This window comes from Podarcis melisellensis, assembly GCF_964234715.1.
Source record: "Podarcis melisellensis genome assembly, chromosome: 14".
NCBI classification, from domain to species: domain Eukaryota; kingdom Metazoa; phylum Chordata; class Lepidosauria; order Squamata; family Lacertidae; genus Podarcis; species Podarcis melisellensis.
The window spans coordinates 14,626,670-14,640,756 of NC_138546.1; the positions used below are offsets into that span (position 1 = coordinate 14,626,670).

General features: G+C 46.0%; 1 protein-coding gene across 1 annotated transcript in view; it reads right to left on the reverse strand.

Moving 5' to 3' along the window:
• Positions 1 to 10,922, reverse strand: part of LOC309356557 (bMERB domain-containing protein 1) — a 40,706-nt gene extending 29,784 nt beyond the window's left edge. The window contains exon 1 of the mRNA XM_081888099.1: positions 10,588 to 10,922. Coding sequence (XP_081744225.1) covers positions 10,588 to 10,693 — 106 coding nt within the window. The 5' untranslated portion in view covers positions 10,694 to 10,922. The remainder of the gene's footprint in view (positions 1 to 10,587) is intronic.
• Between the last annotated feature and the right edge of the window lie 3,165 nt (positions 10,923 to 14,087).

Here is a 14,087-nt window from a genome sequence, read left to right on the forward strand (position 1 = left end):
AAGCTATCTTTATGATTTACTGGCTTAATGGTGGAGTTTAGGTCAGCAGCCCAGCAGCTATTTCTGAGGGTGAATGTTATAAGACACCTTCACTAAAGGAGACTGTGGCAAGCAGATTCCAGGCACTGTAATAATCAATACAATGTAATAAATAAATGGGAATGCTTTCACCCCTCCCCAAAGAGTCCTAATGCTGGGGTGGGGAGATTATTCAATCATACTAGAATACGTTTAGCATGGATAGCTGTTTTGAGGCTGGCTGAAACCTATGAAAGGAACGATCAATTATTCAAATGGCAGCAGCTTAGCCTTTTTTAGAAACGGTAGATTCTCGAGGAGATTAAAGAATGACCAAATGCCTCCGTGTTACTCTTGGATCCAAGTCATATTCATTTAGTTTCTACGTGAGCCAAGGCTTTTAGCATAGTGGCACCCGTAATTTGGAATGCTAATGAAATCTGACAGGCACCTGCAATTCTGATATTTCATCGCCTGCTGAAAACGTCTGTGTTTCCCCAAGCGTTTTCGAAGAATTAATTCGATTCAGTGTTGGTCATTTGTTCTGTGTTTTATGGTTTTATAATTTTATGATGTTTTCGTGGCCTTATGGCACACTGCCATCATATTTTTTAATGACTTGGCTATTTATAAATATTCTTCTAAATAAATGAAATTAAGAAGATGTTTTGACTGGAAACGTGCATTAAAAATAGCAGGATCTGCCAACGACACAAGAGTCACTTAAGATAGCAGAACGGAAACTCGAGTATCTCTCTGGCTTATCAGTAGCGTTGACTCATTTGTTATCTAATGATGGGGAAATGAGGTTTTACCAGTCACCACATTGGGTTTCATAGGCAGGGAGCAGCACCAAACACTGTCCATGACTCAAATGCTGGACACCCTGTGGCTAAGTGAAGGAAAGGCACTCTCCACTTTGAAAGAATTTAGTCGCCTAATCCAACCCCCCCCCCCCCCGCAAGGCATGAATTTCAACAGTTTCCCATCCAATCTGAAACCAGACCAGACCCTGCTTAGCTTCGCAAATGTGCTAGCAGTTTTACTGCTGCACCACTAGGGTTAATTATAATTGAATCATAAAACTGGAAATTAAATTAAGGAATCAATCCTAAGAATGCTTATTGGGCATTAAGTCCCTTAAAAGCAGTGGAACTTCCTTTGGAGAAACTGGGATGGTACTCAGTTTTGCTCCTCTGGTTCCCAATGGTCGCATCTACACCAGACATTTCAAGCACATTTACAAACCACATTTCCCAGGATTCTTTGGGGGAAGCCATGTGCTTAAATGTATGGTGCGGCGGATGTTATGTGTACTTTTTTCTGACTGATCCAACGCTGCATATGCAAGTAAAGAACAGGACACCTGGAGTCTTTTTCACAAGCTTTGTGAGGGAGATCTAAGGTGTGTTTGCTTCACACAGCTGCAAGATGCTACGTACTAAAACCAGTGTTGAAAAATGATTCTTCAAAATCAGCTTTGTTGGACTGGTCATGTTGTTCGGATGCCTGGTTATTTTATTCCAAAGCAACTACTCTATTGCTAACTTAAAAATGGAAAGCGTAATGCTTGTGGTCAACAAGAGGTTTAAAGACTCTCTCAAGGCAAATCTTTAAAAAGCTAGTATAAACACTGACAACTGGGAAACACTGGCCTGTGAGCACTCCAATTGGAGAACAGCCTTTACCAAAGGTGTCATGGGGGGGGGGGGAACGTGCTAAGAGGAAGGCACGCTTGGTAAACCCTCACTGTGATCAGCTCCTGCCTGGAAAACAATGTCCCCACTGTGGAAGGAAGTGTGGATCCAGAATTGGCCTCCACAGTCATTTATGGACTCACTGTTAAAGCCGTGTTTATGATATAAGATAACCAAGAAATTCTTGGAAGTAACAAAATAGGCCTAGGGATAGAAAAGGATTAGTATAGTGAATATTATGGACTAGAATAGAAAGTAAATATAAGAAGTTTGTAACTGAAAGAAGATATTTGTGTTATAAATATGAAACTGGAAACTGTTAAATATGTGATACACTGAAATTCAGATTGGAGGGTGTTGAGGAAGTCATTTAGCAATGTAATATAACCAAGAAACAAGAAGAAACAATTCTTCTCTTATTTTTATTTTTTGTTGTTAAGTTTTTATGTTGTGTTAAGTGTAATGTTTTTCCTTTGTGTTAATGTTTGTGCTTTATAAGAGAAAAATAAAACTAAAACTGAAATGCAGCAACTGTATTCTGATGAGTTTAGGGTTTATTTTTAAAAAACGTCTTGAGCTAGATGGCAATCCTCTTATTTGTTATATCGTACACCTGTGATTCTCTAAAACTATGGGCAGACTCAAAGAGATCACAGAACACTTGGAGGGAAGGATGTAGAAATGTTGGGGGGAGAGGATGCTGAAATATTTTTGTTTACAAAAATAATGGATTGCTTAATAAAAAAACTCAGCAGTTTGCCATAAAAATGCAACTACCACTATAAAAACATAAACAACATTCAATAAAATTACCGTCCAAAAGTGGGTGAAAACACAAGTGTATATCTCAAATGAAAATGAGCCACGTACAAAACAAAAATTAAACATTTCAGAGTCTAGGAAAGCTCGGGTAAACATAAACATTTTAAAGAGGTGTTTAAAGGTCACTGCTGTCTCCACCTTGTGAATTAGCTGAGAGAAGGCATTCCAGAGGACTGGGTGCAATTGCTCAGAAAGCCTGATTCTGCATTGTCACCAAGTGACAATCTGCTGGTCGTGGAATGACTACCAAGGTCTCTTCAGAAGATAATCCAGATCAGCTTGGTCTGTACCAAGGGAGGTGGTCTATTTGGGGCTTTAAACACCAACTATAAAGCTTTGAACTTGGCTTGGTAGCTAATAGCCGGCCAATACAGATATTTTCACACTAGTACAGCTGCATTTTGCACTATCTACAACTTCCAAACCAGGTGTAAGTGTAGTCCGACATACAGCACATGACAGTGAGATGAACATGGGGTTACCAGTGTATGGACCACCATAGCAAGGCTACCCCTATCTAGGATTGGTTGTAGCTGATGCACCAAGTTGGGAATGGGGTGCTCAGAGCCATTGAGGTCACCTGGGACTCTAGTGACAGCAATGGATCTGGGAGCATCTCCCAAACTTTGAGCCTGTTCCTTCAGAGGGAGTGCAGCCCCATCCAGAGCTGGTACACAACTGGGAACCACCCATCTGCAAGGTCTCCATCGTGTCAGGATTCAGTCACAATTCATCCGACCCATGACTATGTCCATGCACAGGTTAGGGAAATGCATGGGCTCTCCTGATTCTGATGTTACAGAGGAATAGAGCTAGGCACCTGTATCTCCTCATGACTGCGCCAAGTTGGAGTCTGAGATGGAGGTGGAGCATTTGAGGAAAGGTGGTAGCATTTGAAGTTTTTGGTTTAGAGAAAAGGCAAGCAAGACAGTTTATGAAATTATGGGTGGTGGTGGTGGTGGTGTTGATGATAATAATAATATATTTATACCCTGCCCACCTGGCTGGGTTTCCCCAGCCACTCTGGACAGCTCCCAACAGAATATTAAAAACATGATAAAACATCAAACATTTAAAACTTCCCTAAACAGGGCTGCCTCCAGATGTCTTCTAAAAGTCAGATAGTTGTTTATTTCCTTGACATAAGTTTTCCCCCTCTCTCATAACCCTAGAACTCATGGACATCCAGTGAATCTGGATGTGTGAAGATGCAGAACAGATAAAAGAAAGCACTCTTTGCAAGGTGCGTGGTTAAACTTTGGAACCCATTCACACAAGAAGCAGTGGTGGCCACTTGAATGGCTTTCAAGAGAGTTGAACAAGTTCAGGGTGGATCAGTGACTATGTTCCAACTCTATGGAGGAAGGCAGTAATGCTTCTGAAGGCAGTTACTGGAAACCACATTGATGGCAGGGAGAGTGCACTTGTGTCCATGTCCACGCCAGCAATGGGGACAACTCCACTATGCCATCACCTCAAACCATGAAAGGAGATTTTGGTCCTTAGTTTCTGGGGCATTTAACACCAATGACCTCTCTTCCCCACCTAGTGGTTGCTACCACTACATTTTCAGTGTCTTGCACAAGGATCATTCCAGTGGGACAGCCTGTCATCATTCTGTGTTCAGGTCCTGTTTGCAGGCTTCCCACAGGCATCTGGTTGGCCACTGTAAGAGCAGGATACTGGACTAGATGGGCCACTGGCCTGATCCAGCAAATTCCTTTTATGTTCTTACATAAGAGGTAAGGTAAAGGTAAAAGGGAGGGACATGGGTGGCACTGTGGGTTAAACCACAGAGACAAGGACTTGCCGATCAGAAGGTCGGCGGTTTGAATCCCCGCAACGGGGTGAGCTCCAGTTGCTCAGTCTCTGCTCCTGCCAACCTAGCAGTTCGAAAGCAGGTCAAAGTGCAAGTAGATAAATAGGTACCACTCCGGTGGGAAGGTAAACAGCATTTCCATGTGCTGCTCTGGTTCGCCAGAAGCGGCTTTGTCATGCTGGCCACATGACCTGGAAGCTGTACGCTGGCTCCCTCAGCCAATAAAGCGAGATGAGCGCTGCAACCCCAGAGTTGGCCACGACTGGACCTAATGGTCAGGGGCCCCTTTACCTTTACCTAAAGGTAAAAGACCCTGAACACAAAGCCAGGACACCTGAATCACTGAGAGCTAGGACATCTGAATAGGTTGGGTGTTGTTTCACAAAATATGTCAACTGTTGCATGTTGTATATGTGTGGATGAGTTCTCCCCCACTCAACCTTTGATGGATTTATGAATTGTAGAGTTGCACATGAATTATCCACATTGCTTTTGAAATTTTGTAGTCCAACCCGCTGCAGGAATTTCAACTGGATCATATATGACAGGTGACCATCCAACCTCTGCTTAGAAACCTCCAAGCAAGGAGAATTGCCACCTCTCGGAGCAGTCTGTTCCACTGTCAAACAGCTCTTACTGTCAGAAAGTTCCTCCTGATGTTTAGTTGGCATCCCTTTTTTGGTATCTTGAAGCCATCAGTTCGGGTTCTAGCCTCCGGAGCAGGAGAAAACGAAATTGCTCCATCACAGCCCTTGAGATAGTTGAAGATGGCTGTCTTATCTCCTCTCAGTCTCCTCTTTTCCAGGCTAAACACACCCAACTCCCTCAACCATCCCTCATGTTGGTTGGTCTCCAGACCCTTGGTCACCAGAGGATTGGACAAATCCATACAGGCCAAGACTATTAGTGGCTGCTAGCCATAATGGCTCGGTTCACTATTGGAGGCAGTATCATGCATTTGCTTCTTTTTTTCTGTCACGATTGCAAATTTAAAAAACGATTTTGTTTTTTAAAAAAAACAAAAACCCTCCAGCCTACCAGTGCTGTGAAAATCATCCCCAGCACTGACAGAGCTGGAAAAACCGCTAGCGGGGGAGAAATGGCTTCCCCACCTCCCCCGACCACCAACATATGCGTAAAAATGCATCAAATGAGTGAAAACTCCATATGGAAGTGCGAACGAGGGCTGCTATTTATAGAAGCTTGTAAATCAGGGGGATCTCACTCTGCATCACGGAGATCATTTTCTCTTTTGACTGTGAAGCAATAAATTAGGAACACGGCAAACTGCTTTGTAGCAGGTCAGATCCACTGTCCGTCTAGTTCAGCACAGTCTCTTCCAGGGGCAAAAAAAGGAAATGACCCCCCCTCCAAATGTTGTTGGACTCCAACGCAGTGGTGGAGCTTCATGCTCTGGCACCGGGGTCGGAGGGCAGGCGGGGGCAGGGCTGGCACGCATCCTAGGGGTGGGGCGCCCAGTGGGGGGGCCAGCTGTGATGGCACCCTGGGGATCGCGCTGCCAGGGGCGGTGCGCTCCCCCTGCACTCCTCTTCCTCCACCAGTCCTCCAACGCACATCAGCCCCAACCAGCATGGCCTGTGTCCAGACCTAAAGGGAGCTGAAGTCCAACAGCACTTGGAGGGCAGGAAGTTCACTGCCCCTGGTCTGTTCTGATTGGCTGTGGCTCTTCACATTCTACTTTATTCTTCTACCTGGAGATGCCAGGGTTTGAACCTGGTGCCGTCTTGCAGCAAGGCATATTCTCAGCCAGTGATCTACGGCCTCTTCCTTAAGTCAGGCCAATGGTCCATGATGATATTGTCTACACCAGGGGTCAGCAAACTTTTTCAGCAGGAGGTCAGTCCACTGTCCCTCAGGCCTTGTGGTGGGCCGGACTATATTGGGGGGGAATGAATGAATTCCTATGCCCCACAAATAACCCAGAGATGCATTTTAAATAAAGGGACACATTCTACTCATGTAAAAACATGCTGATTCCCAGACCATCCGCGGGCCAGATTTAGAAGGTGATTGGGCCAGATAATTTGCCTACCGACTGGTGGCAGCTGTCCAGGATTTCAGGCAAAGTGTCTTTTTTCAGCTCTGCCTGGAGATGCTGGGGTTTGAAACTGTGACCTTCTGCACACAAAGCAGTTCCCCCTGTGGTAAGAATTTACTTCTACGCCACTTTGTTTGTTACGCAGCTGAGGAACCACCTTTTAAATAAAGCATGGGAATCCAGTAGGGACCCAGTGTTTATTGCAGCTATTGAGATGGGTCTCCGATTTTTATATCACCCCTAATATGGGAAGCTGCCTTATATAAAGTCTGGTCATTGGGCCATATTGTTCAGTGTTGTCTACACTGATTGGAAATGGATCTCCAAGGTTTCAGGCAGCGGAGAGCTGCTGTCACTTAGTGTAGACAAAAAGGAGTTGGGTGGAGCAATGGTCCAACTTGGTTTAAGGCAGCTTTCTATGCTCCTATGACTAATAGACTTATTATGACATAGCACTTAGGAAGTAGTCCTTAGTTCACAAAAGCCATCTGCAGTTGTGTCATCCAAATATGGGCTGTAGCCGATGCTGGTCCAACTCAGAGTAGACCCATTGAAATTAATGGACACGACTAACTTTTGCCCATCAGTCTCAGTGGGTCTACTCTGGTTGGGACTGAGTTGGGTGCAACCTTATGTTTATACACAGGTGTATCGGTACGGTCTGTGGCAATTCAATTAAAGCTTAAACATCTGCAAAATAAGCACAGTCACATTCACAACAGCAGTAATGGCTAAGGACACAGTCTGTAGTGGGACAGGAAGCCCTTATCTCTATTCCTACCCAAACAAATAGAATCAAACCAACTGATAAGTTGTGATTCACCCAAACAACATGCACCATGCCCCCAGCAGTGACAGAAAGTTACCAAGAAGAAAAATCACTTCTGGATTCTTAGAACATTTCCAGGAAACTAATTCACTTTATGATGCCATAGTGGTCGATACCACAGCACCACAGCTAACCCCAGTCTTGTCTATTACTTGCTTATTTCATAAAACCTATACACCATTCAATTGTAAAACAACAGCAACAAAGCCATTTACCAAAAAAAGTGTTCTACAGTGTGATCCTATGCATGGCTACTCAGAAGTAAATCTCACTGAAAACTTACTCCCAGGTAAGTTTGTTTAAGAATCTCTATATTTAAGATTTCCTGGGAGTAGAAGTGTCAATTTTGTTTCTCTCGGTTTCTCTTTTTTTATTTTATTCCTAAATTCATTTCTCCGCATTTCGATGCAGTCTGTGTTTTTGTTTGCTTTTAAACGCTCATAAAAATTCACTGGCATTTCAGTGAGGCTTTCTAGTAATGAGCACAATTTTGTTTGCAGTTTTGACTAATGCCTACATTTTTGCAAGCAATTTCCCCCTTGGACAAAGCATTTTTGTATGTTTGCTTCTATATTCATTTTCACGTACACTCCCCCCCCCCCAATAGATGCATTTCAATAGACGTTGGCGAGTTGCAGAACAGCATCGCAAAATCTGAACAAGTGCGGATTTCAAAGGATGGCTGTACTCCAGTTCTCATATGGTTTGGGAAAGTACAAATGGGATAGATTCAGCTTCAAATGTCAACTGAATCAAATTTCTGCCCCATCCCTACTGGGAGTAAGCCAGTGGTGTCTGATCCATCAGGGCCTTGTCCCACCAACTTCAGTCTGCCTTCCTCAGAGGATTTTCTCTGCCAATTATTAGATTTGGCTCCACCTACCCATAAGTCTGGGGATGCGGGTGGCGCTGTGGGTTAAACCGCAGAGCCTAGGACTTGCCAATCAGAAGGTCGGTGGTTCGAAACCCCGCGATGGGGTGAGCTCCTGTTGCTCAGTCCCTGCTCCTGCCAACCTAGCAGTTCAAAAGCACAAAGTGCAAGTAGATAAATAGGTACTGCTCTGGTGGGAAGGTAAACAGCGTTTCTGTGCACTGCTCTGGTTGTCCAGAAGTGGCTTAGTCATGCTGGCCACATGACCCAGAAGCTGTAAGCCGGCTCCCTCAGTCAATAAAGCGAGATGAGCGCCGCAACCCCAGAGTCGGTCACGACTGGACCTAATGGTCAGGGGTCCCTTCGCCTTTACCTTTACCTGTAGGCCTCACTGCCTTTTGCCCTACCAGTCCTTATGGGCACCAGTCACCACTGGAGTAAGCCCTATTGAACTTCTTCTGAAGTGTCTAGAATTGCACTGCTAGTCTGGTTCAGCTCTGTTTTGGGAATCACCAAGCCAACCAGTTCTGAATCAATGCCAACCACTGCAACAAAAACTATCGCTGCAATGGAAGCAGTAGGTGTTGTGGGGAGAGTTAGATCAAAGTGCTGCTGGAAACTCTTATCAAAGTCTAGGGATGGGGTGCCAAAGACCAAGAGATGCAGCTGAAACCCAACGATGGGAGCAACCAAAGGCAACAGTTTGAAAAGCTCTTTGGTGTAAGTTGTGGAGCAACCTCCTAATAATGTACATTGATGCACATAATCAAACTGTAGAGGGGGGGAGTACTTTCCTTGCCTATCCCCAAAGGGAAAAGGCCATAACTCAGTATTGGAACATCTGCTATGAATGCAGAAGGTCCCTGGTTTGATCCCCAGCATCTCCAGGTAAGACTGGTTAGGAGAGATTCAAGTCTGCAACCCTGGCAAGTCACCGTCAGTGACTGTAGACAACTAGATGAACCAATGGGTCTGAGTGGGCATAAGGTAGCTTAGTGTGTCCTGAGAGGCTGCCACACCCAGAAAGCTTCTCAGCAAGATCAATTCTACACTTTCAGGAGAAACCTGAAGGCGTTTTATATCCCAGGAGTCCAGGACTTTGAGTGATTTTTGCAACCAATTCTGGGCGCATCTTGATTTCCCAGGAAAAGTGGCAGAGGGAACAAATTGGTGCATAATCAACTGAATTTAATTCTTCCTCCCAATGAAAAGGTTAACAGCTGCTGTCTTTGGGGCAATTGACTTGAACTGGGTGAGGGGGGGGCGCGGAAGGATCCAAGCTTCTTTCCAGTGGAGGTTTTGGAGCGTGGGTGATGGTTAATGATTGTATTCTTGGGAGAAGCAGGAAGGCTTGAACTGACAACAGATTTGGCACGCAAGAGCCTTTGTTAAGTCAGCCTGTTCAGCATGTCTGAAACGCCATTGACAAGGGACCATCCTCCCCCTCACTCCCGTAAGACATCATCCATGGGGCAAAACAAATACTTAAAGTCCAGGACTTAAACATGCTGCTGCAGGCAGTTTTAGTTTTTTTAAAAAAAAAATCCACATGCTTTTGTGATGCTATTTGAGAGAGAGATAACAAAGGAAAAGTCTGCCTCTGAGATGCTTCCACAAATCTGCCTCTCCACCCCCTTCTCTAACAGCAAAGCACTTTGCCAGGGTTTGTCTAGTTTAGGGGTTGGGTTTTGTTTTTTTGCAAAGGCATAATAAAGTATGGTTAACTTGAGTTACAAGGAGTGGGGTGGAGGGAGACCACCAGAAAATCCCCCTTTCTTCTGTCCCTCTCCCCGGTTTATTTTCTCCCACTAAGGGGTAATAAGAGAGAAACCTTTTTCTCGGAGATCTCTCCTCCTCACAGCCTCGAAAAGCACTAGAGAACATCCTTGCCAAATATAGGCACAACTCCCTTTTGTTCCTAGGAAGCAATTGCTCAGTTGCACGCCTGCTTGGTGATACTAGAACAGAGGGAGTGTGTGTGTGTGTGTGTGTGTGTGTGTGTGTGTGTGTGTCTGTTACTCGGTGCTTAGCATGCAGAAGGTCCCAGGTTTAAATCCTGGCATCTCCCAGTAGAGCTTGGAAAGAAACCTCTCTGAAACCCTGGATAGCCACTGCCATTCTGTGCAAACAATATTGAGCCAGAGAGGGATCAATGACTTGACCCAGGATAAACAGTGTTCTTCTGCTTTGGGGAAGGGACACAGCTCAGTGAGAGCACCTGCTTCTCATGCAGAAGGTCCCAAGTTCCATCCGGGCGTTGGGATTAGAGAAGACCCCTTGCCTGAAGCCCTGGGGATCTTCTGCTACCAGCCAGTGCAGGCAACACTGAGTCAGATGGACCTATGGTCGACTGGGCAAAAGCAGCTCCTTACGTTGTTGATAGCTGCCCAGCTCCCTAGCTTATCCTATCCGATGCAGAAACAGGGGGAGCCCAGAGCACGAAGCCCGCATGGGGAGGTGGGAAGTACTTACTTCTCCCAAGCCCCTCGGCTCGCCACGCCGTCTCCTCCACCGCCCCATAGCGTCTCAGAGGCTTCTCTGCTTCCATGCTGGCCGAGATGGATCTCTTTAGCTCCATGCCGGAGCCCTTTTCTGCCTGGGCCCTGTTCCCTCGGCTTCTTGGCGGACTCCCCCTCCTCCTAGCAGACCATCCCAGCCGAAGGAAGGGCTTGAAGGAAAGGGAGACGCAGAGGGACTGCTCGGTGCGCGTTTCTCGGCTTGTTTGCTACCAACGCCGGGGCTGGCCAGCCTCGCTGAGCTCACTGCATCTCCCTCGGTCGCGCTGGTACCCAGAGGAGGAGGGGAGAGGAGGGGAAGGATGCAGCGCGCATGCTCAGTGTGAAGATGCTCGTGAAAGGAAGCGCCCGAGGGAACGCAGGGGAGGGGGAAGCAGGCAAACAATGAGGGCAAATATGCCGTAGTGGGGATGGAGGGTATGTATATATACATATTGAGTATGGGAAAATGCTAATCAGTGACCACACATAGCAGGGGGTCAGAGGGAGATAGCCTTTTCTGAGTCTCTGTGCTATCTGTGTTTGGGCGTGGGGTAGGGAGGAAGAGGCAGCCCCCCCAAAAATCTCCAGCCCTAAGAGTGGAGGTGCCAACAGGGCAAGACTTTGGGGCAGAAGAAGTTAAAAAGTCCAGGGACCTACTCAGGAGAGTTTATTTGTTTGATAAGGATATTTGCAAACCACCAACTGATGAGAGAGTTCTGGTGGTTTGCAAATTGTTTTATTGTGCATTGCATATGTCTATATCTCTGTATCTCTATAGATATAAATATAATGGGGGTCTATAATAAAATAATGAAAACATCATAAACTCATAAAGTGCAGAAGAGAGAGCCAATGCTGTATTAAATTAATTATCTAAACAAGAAAACAAATAAAAGACTTGGTGAAACAAAAACATTTTGAGCAGGTGACAGAATATCAGGATTGTAGGTGCCTGCCTGATTTAACAGAGAACAGTGCCCCAAAGTATTGATACCCTTACACTAAAAGCCTTGCTATGTGTAGAACCTATATAAATATGAGAGAAGGGTGGAGCAGTGAGGGGAGATTCTCCAGAAGAAGGCAGTGATCTGGCCAGCATATGAGAGCTTTCCCTGACCCCTGCCTTCTGCCCCAGCCAGCCTGAGCAATGGGTTTGCAGAGATGGCTGTGTCATTTTGCCACCACTGTCCATCCATGGTTTGAATTGCTCTGCCAGATGTGACCAAGCACTGGGAAACTTAGACATTCTTTCAGAAAATTAGGTGAGTCAGAGGAAGTTAGGAAGAGGCCAAATTTTCAGTTAGGATAGGAAACAGCAAACCCATTGATTGCTTTGTCAATGCAATTAAAATGCAAATATCAATGCATATTCTTTTCTGAGTACTGCCATCACAGTGCAGTTCAATTGGAACATGGCGCTGATAATGCCAAGGTTGCAGGTTCAATTCCCATATGGAACAGTTGCATTGCAGGGGGTTGGACTAGATGATCCTCAGGGTCCCTTCCAACTCTACAATTCTGGAATCAGCTGGCTCCACCCATCAATGGCTCTAGCACCACCTGCTGTTGGTCTCCCTGCCTTCCACCTTACCAGCCTCAAAGGGCACCTGCCACCTGTGTTTATTCGTGAGATTTTCATCACAAGCAGCAGGAATACCAAGGCCAGGTAATGCATTTCCACCTTGCCTGACCTTCCGTTTGGTCTGGACACGGCAGAGTTTCCCTTGGGCTCTTTTAAAGGACAGCAGACCCAAGAGTAACTTATAGACTGTTGTTGTGCATCCAGAACAAGAAAGGCCAGACAGTGCTATGAGTCAGGAGCTTAAGCAGCAGGTGGTGGTGCCGTTTTTAATGCTAATTTGGGGGTGATGACTGTGTGGAGACGTTGCTGGGGGTGGACTGAACTGATTCATTGGAAGCAATGCAGGAGTGGGAGGAAGCAGAGGCACCCATATGGGTTATGGTGGAGGAAGAGGTGATGAAGACAGCTCAAAAGACAACAGCGGCCCACCCTCTAAAATACTAGTAATAATAATCCAGCTCTTCAGATATGACAGCGAGAAATGGCTTTTCTCTCCCTTTGTGAATGCTGGAGGTGGGTGCCAACAGAAATGGAGCCCCAATGGATCTGTTGAGCAGCAAGGAAGAAGTGTTAGAGTGCTTGGGGAAAGAGAGAGGGCTATGGCTCAGTGGCAAAGCATCTGCCTTGCAGGCAGAAGTTCTCAGGTTCAATTCCCAGCATCTCCAAATAGGATGGGGGAGACTTGGCTGGAGAGCTGCTGCCCGTCAGTGTAGACAATATGGAGTTAAGATGGGCCACAGGCCTCACTTGGTATAAGGTAGCTTCGTATGTGCCTAGGCTTCACAGAAGTACAAAAGAAATCTGAAACAAGCCTCAGACCTAAGGGGGCACACCAAAAGAAAACAGCTCAAGGAGGACTGAGGATGCTCAAGAGCTACAGCACACTGGATCAGGGGACCAGGAACTTTTATTGATATCCTTACAGTTTATAGTATCTGGTTAACTGTGTCATAGAGGGACATGGGTGGCGCTGTGGGTTAAACCACAGAGCCTAGGACTTGCCGATCAGAATGTTTGTGGTTTTGAATCCCCGCGACGGGGTGAGCTCCCGTTGCTCGGTCCCTGCTCCTGCCAACCTAGCAGTTCGAAAGCACGTCAAAGTGAAAGTAGATAAATAGGTACCGCTCCAGCGGGAAGATAAACGGCATTTCCATGCACTGCTCTGGTTCACCAGAAGCGGCTTAGTCATGCTGGCCACACGACCCGGAAGCTGCACGCTGGCTCCCTGGGCCAATAAAGCGAGATGAGCGCCGCAACCCCAGAGTCGGCCATGACTGGATCTAATGACTGGACCTTTACCTTTACCTTTAACTGTGTCATAGTCTCATGCTTAGCAGCAACGTGCAGAGCTCGGGGAGTGGGAGGCCAGCAGATTCCATGAGGTGTACTTGCCTGGATGCAGAGTCAGTATCCAAAGTCAGGTCCAGTCCTAGGGTTGAGCAAACAGCAATCCATGTGGTCAGATGGTCCAGGGGTCAGGGAATCTGATGGTCATGGGGGTCAAGGGTCAAGACAAGCAGGAAGCAGCAAGGTAGGGCCAGGCAACTGGCTGCTGGTGGAAACTCTACTTAATAATATTTTTTTTTATTTATACCCCGCCCTTCCTGATTTAAAAACCGGGCTCAGGGCGGCTAACAGCAAATATAAAGCATTGATTAAAATGTGACTTTAAAACAACATAAAACAGCATAGAATACAACATAAAATGCAGCATCAATATCAATAAAATTCAAAAATTCAGGGGTCATTTTTGGAAGAAGGCTGAAGCCAGCTGGTTCTCATCAGCTTCTTCTTTGTGTCCCTGAAGGCTGATCAGCTGCAAGTGGAGTCACTCCCCCTTCAGGCTGCTGTTCATCAGGTGAAGCTGACTCTGGGCCCATGACAAACTGGCA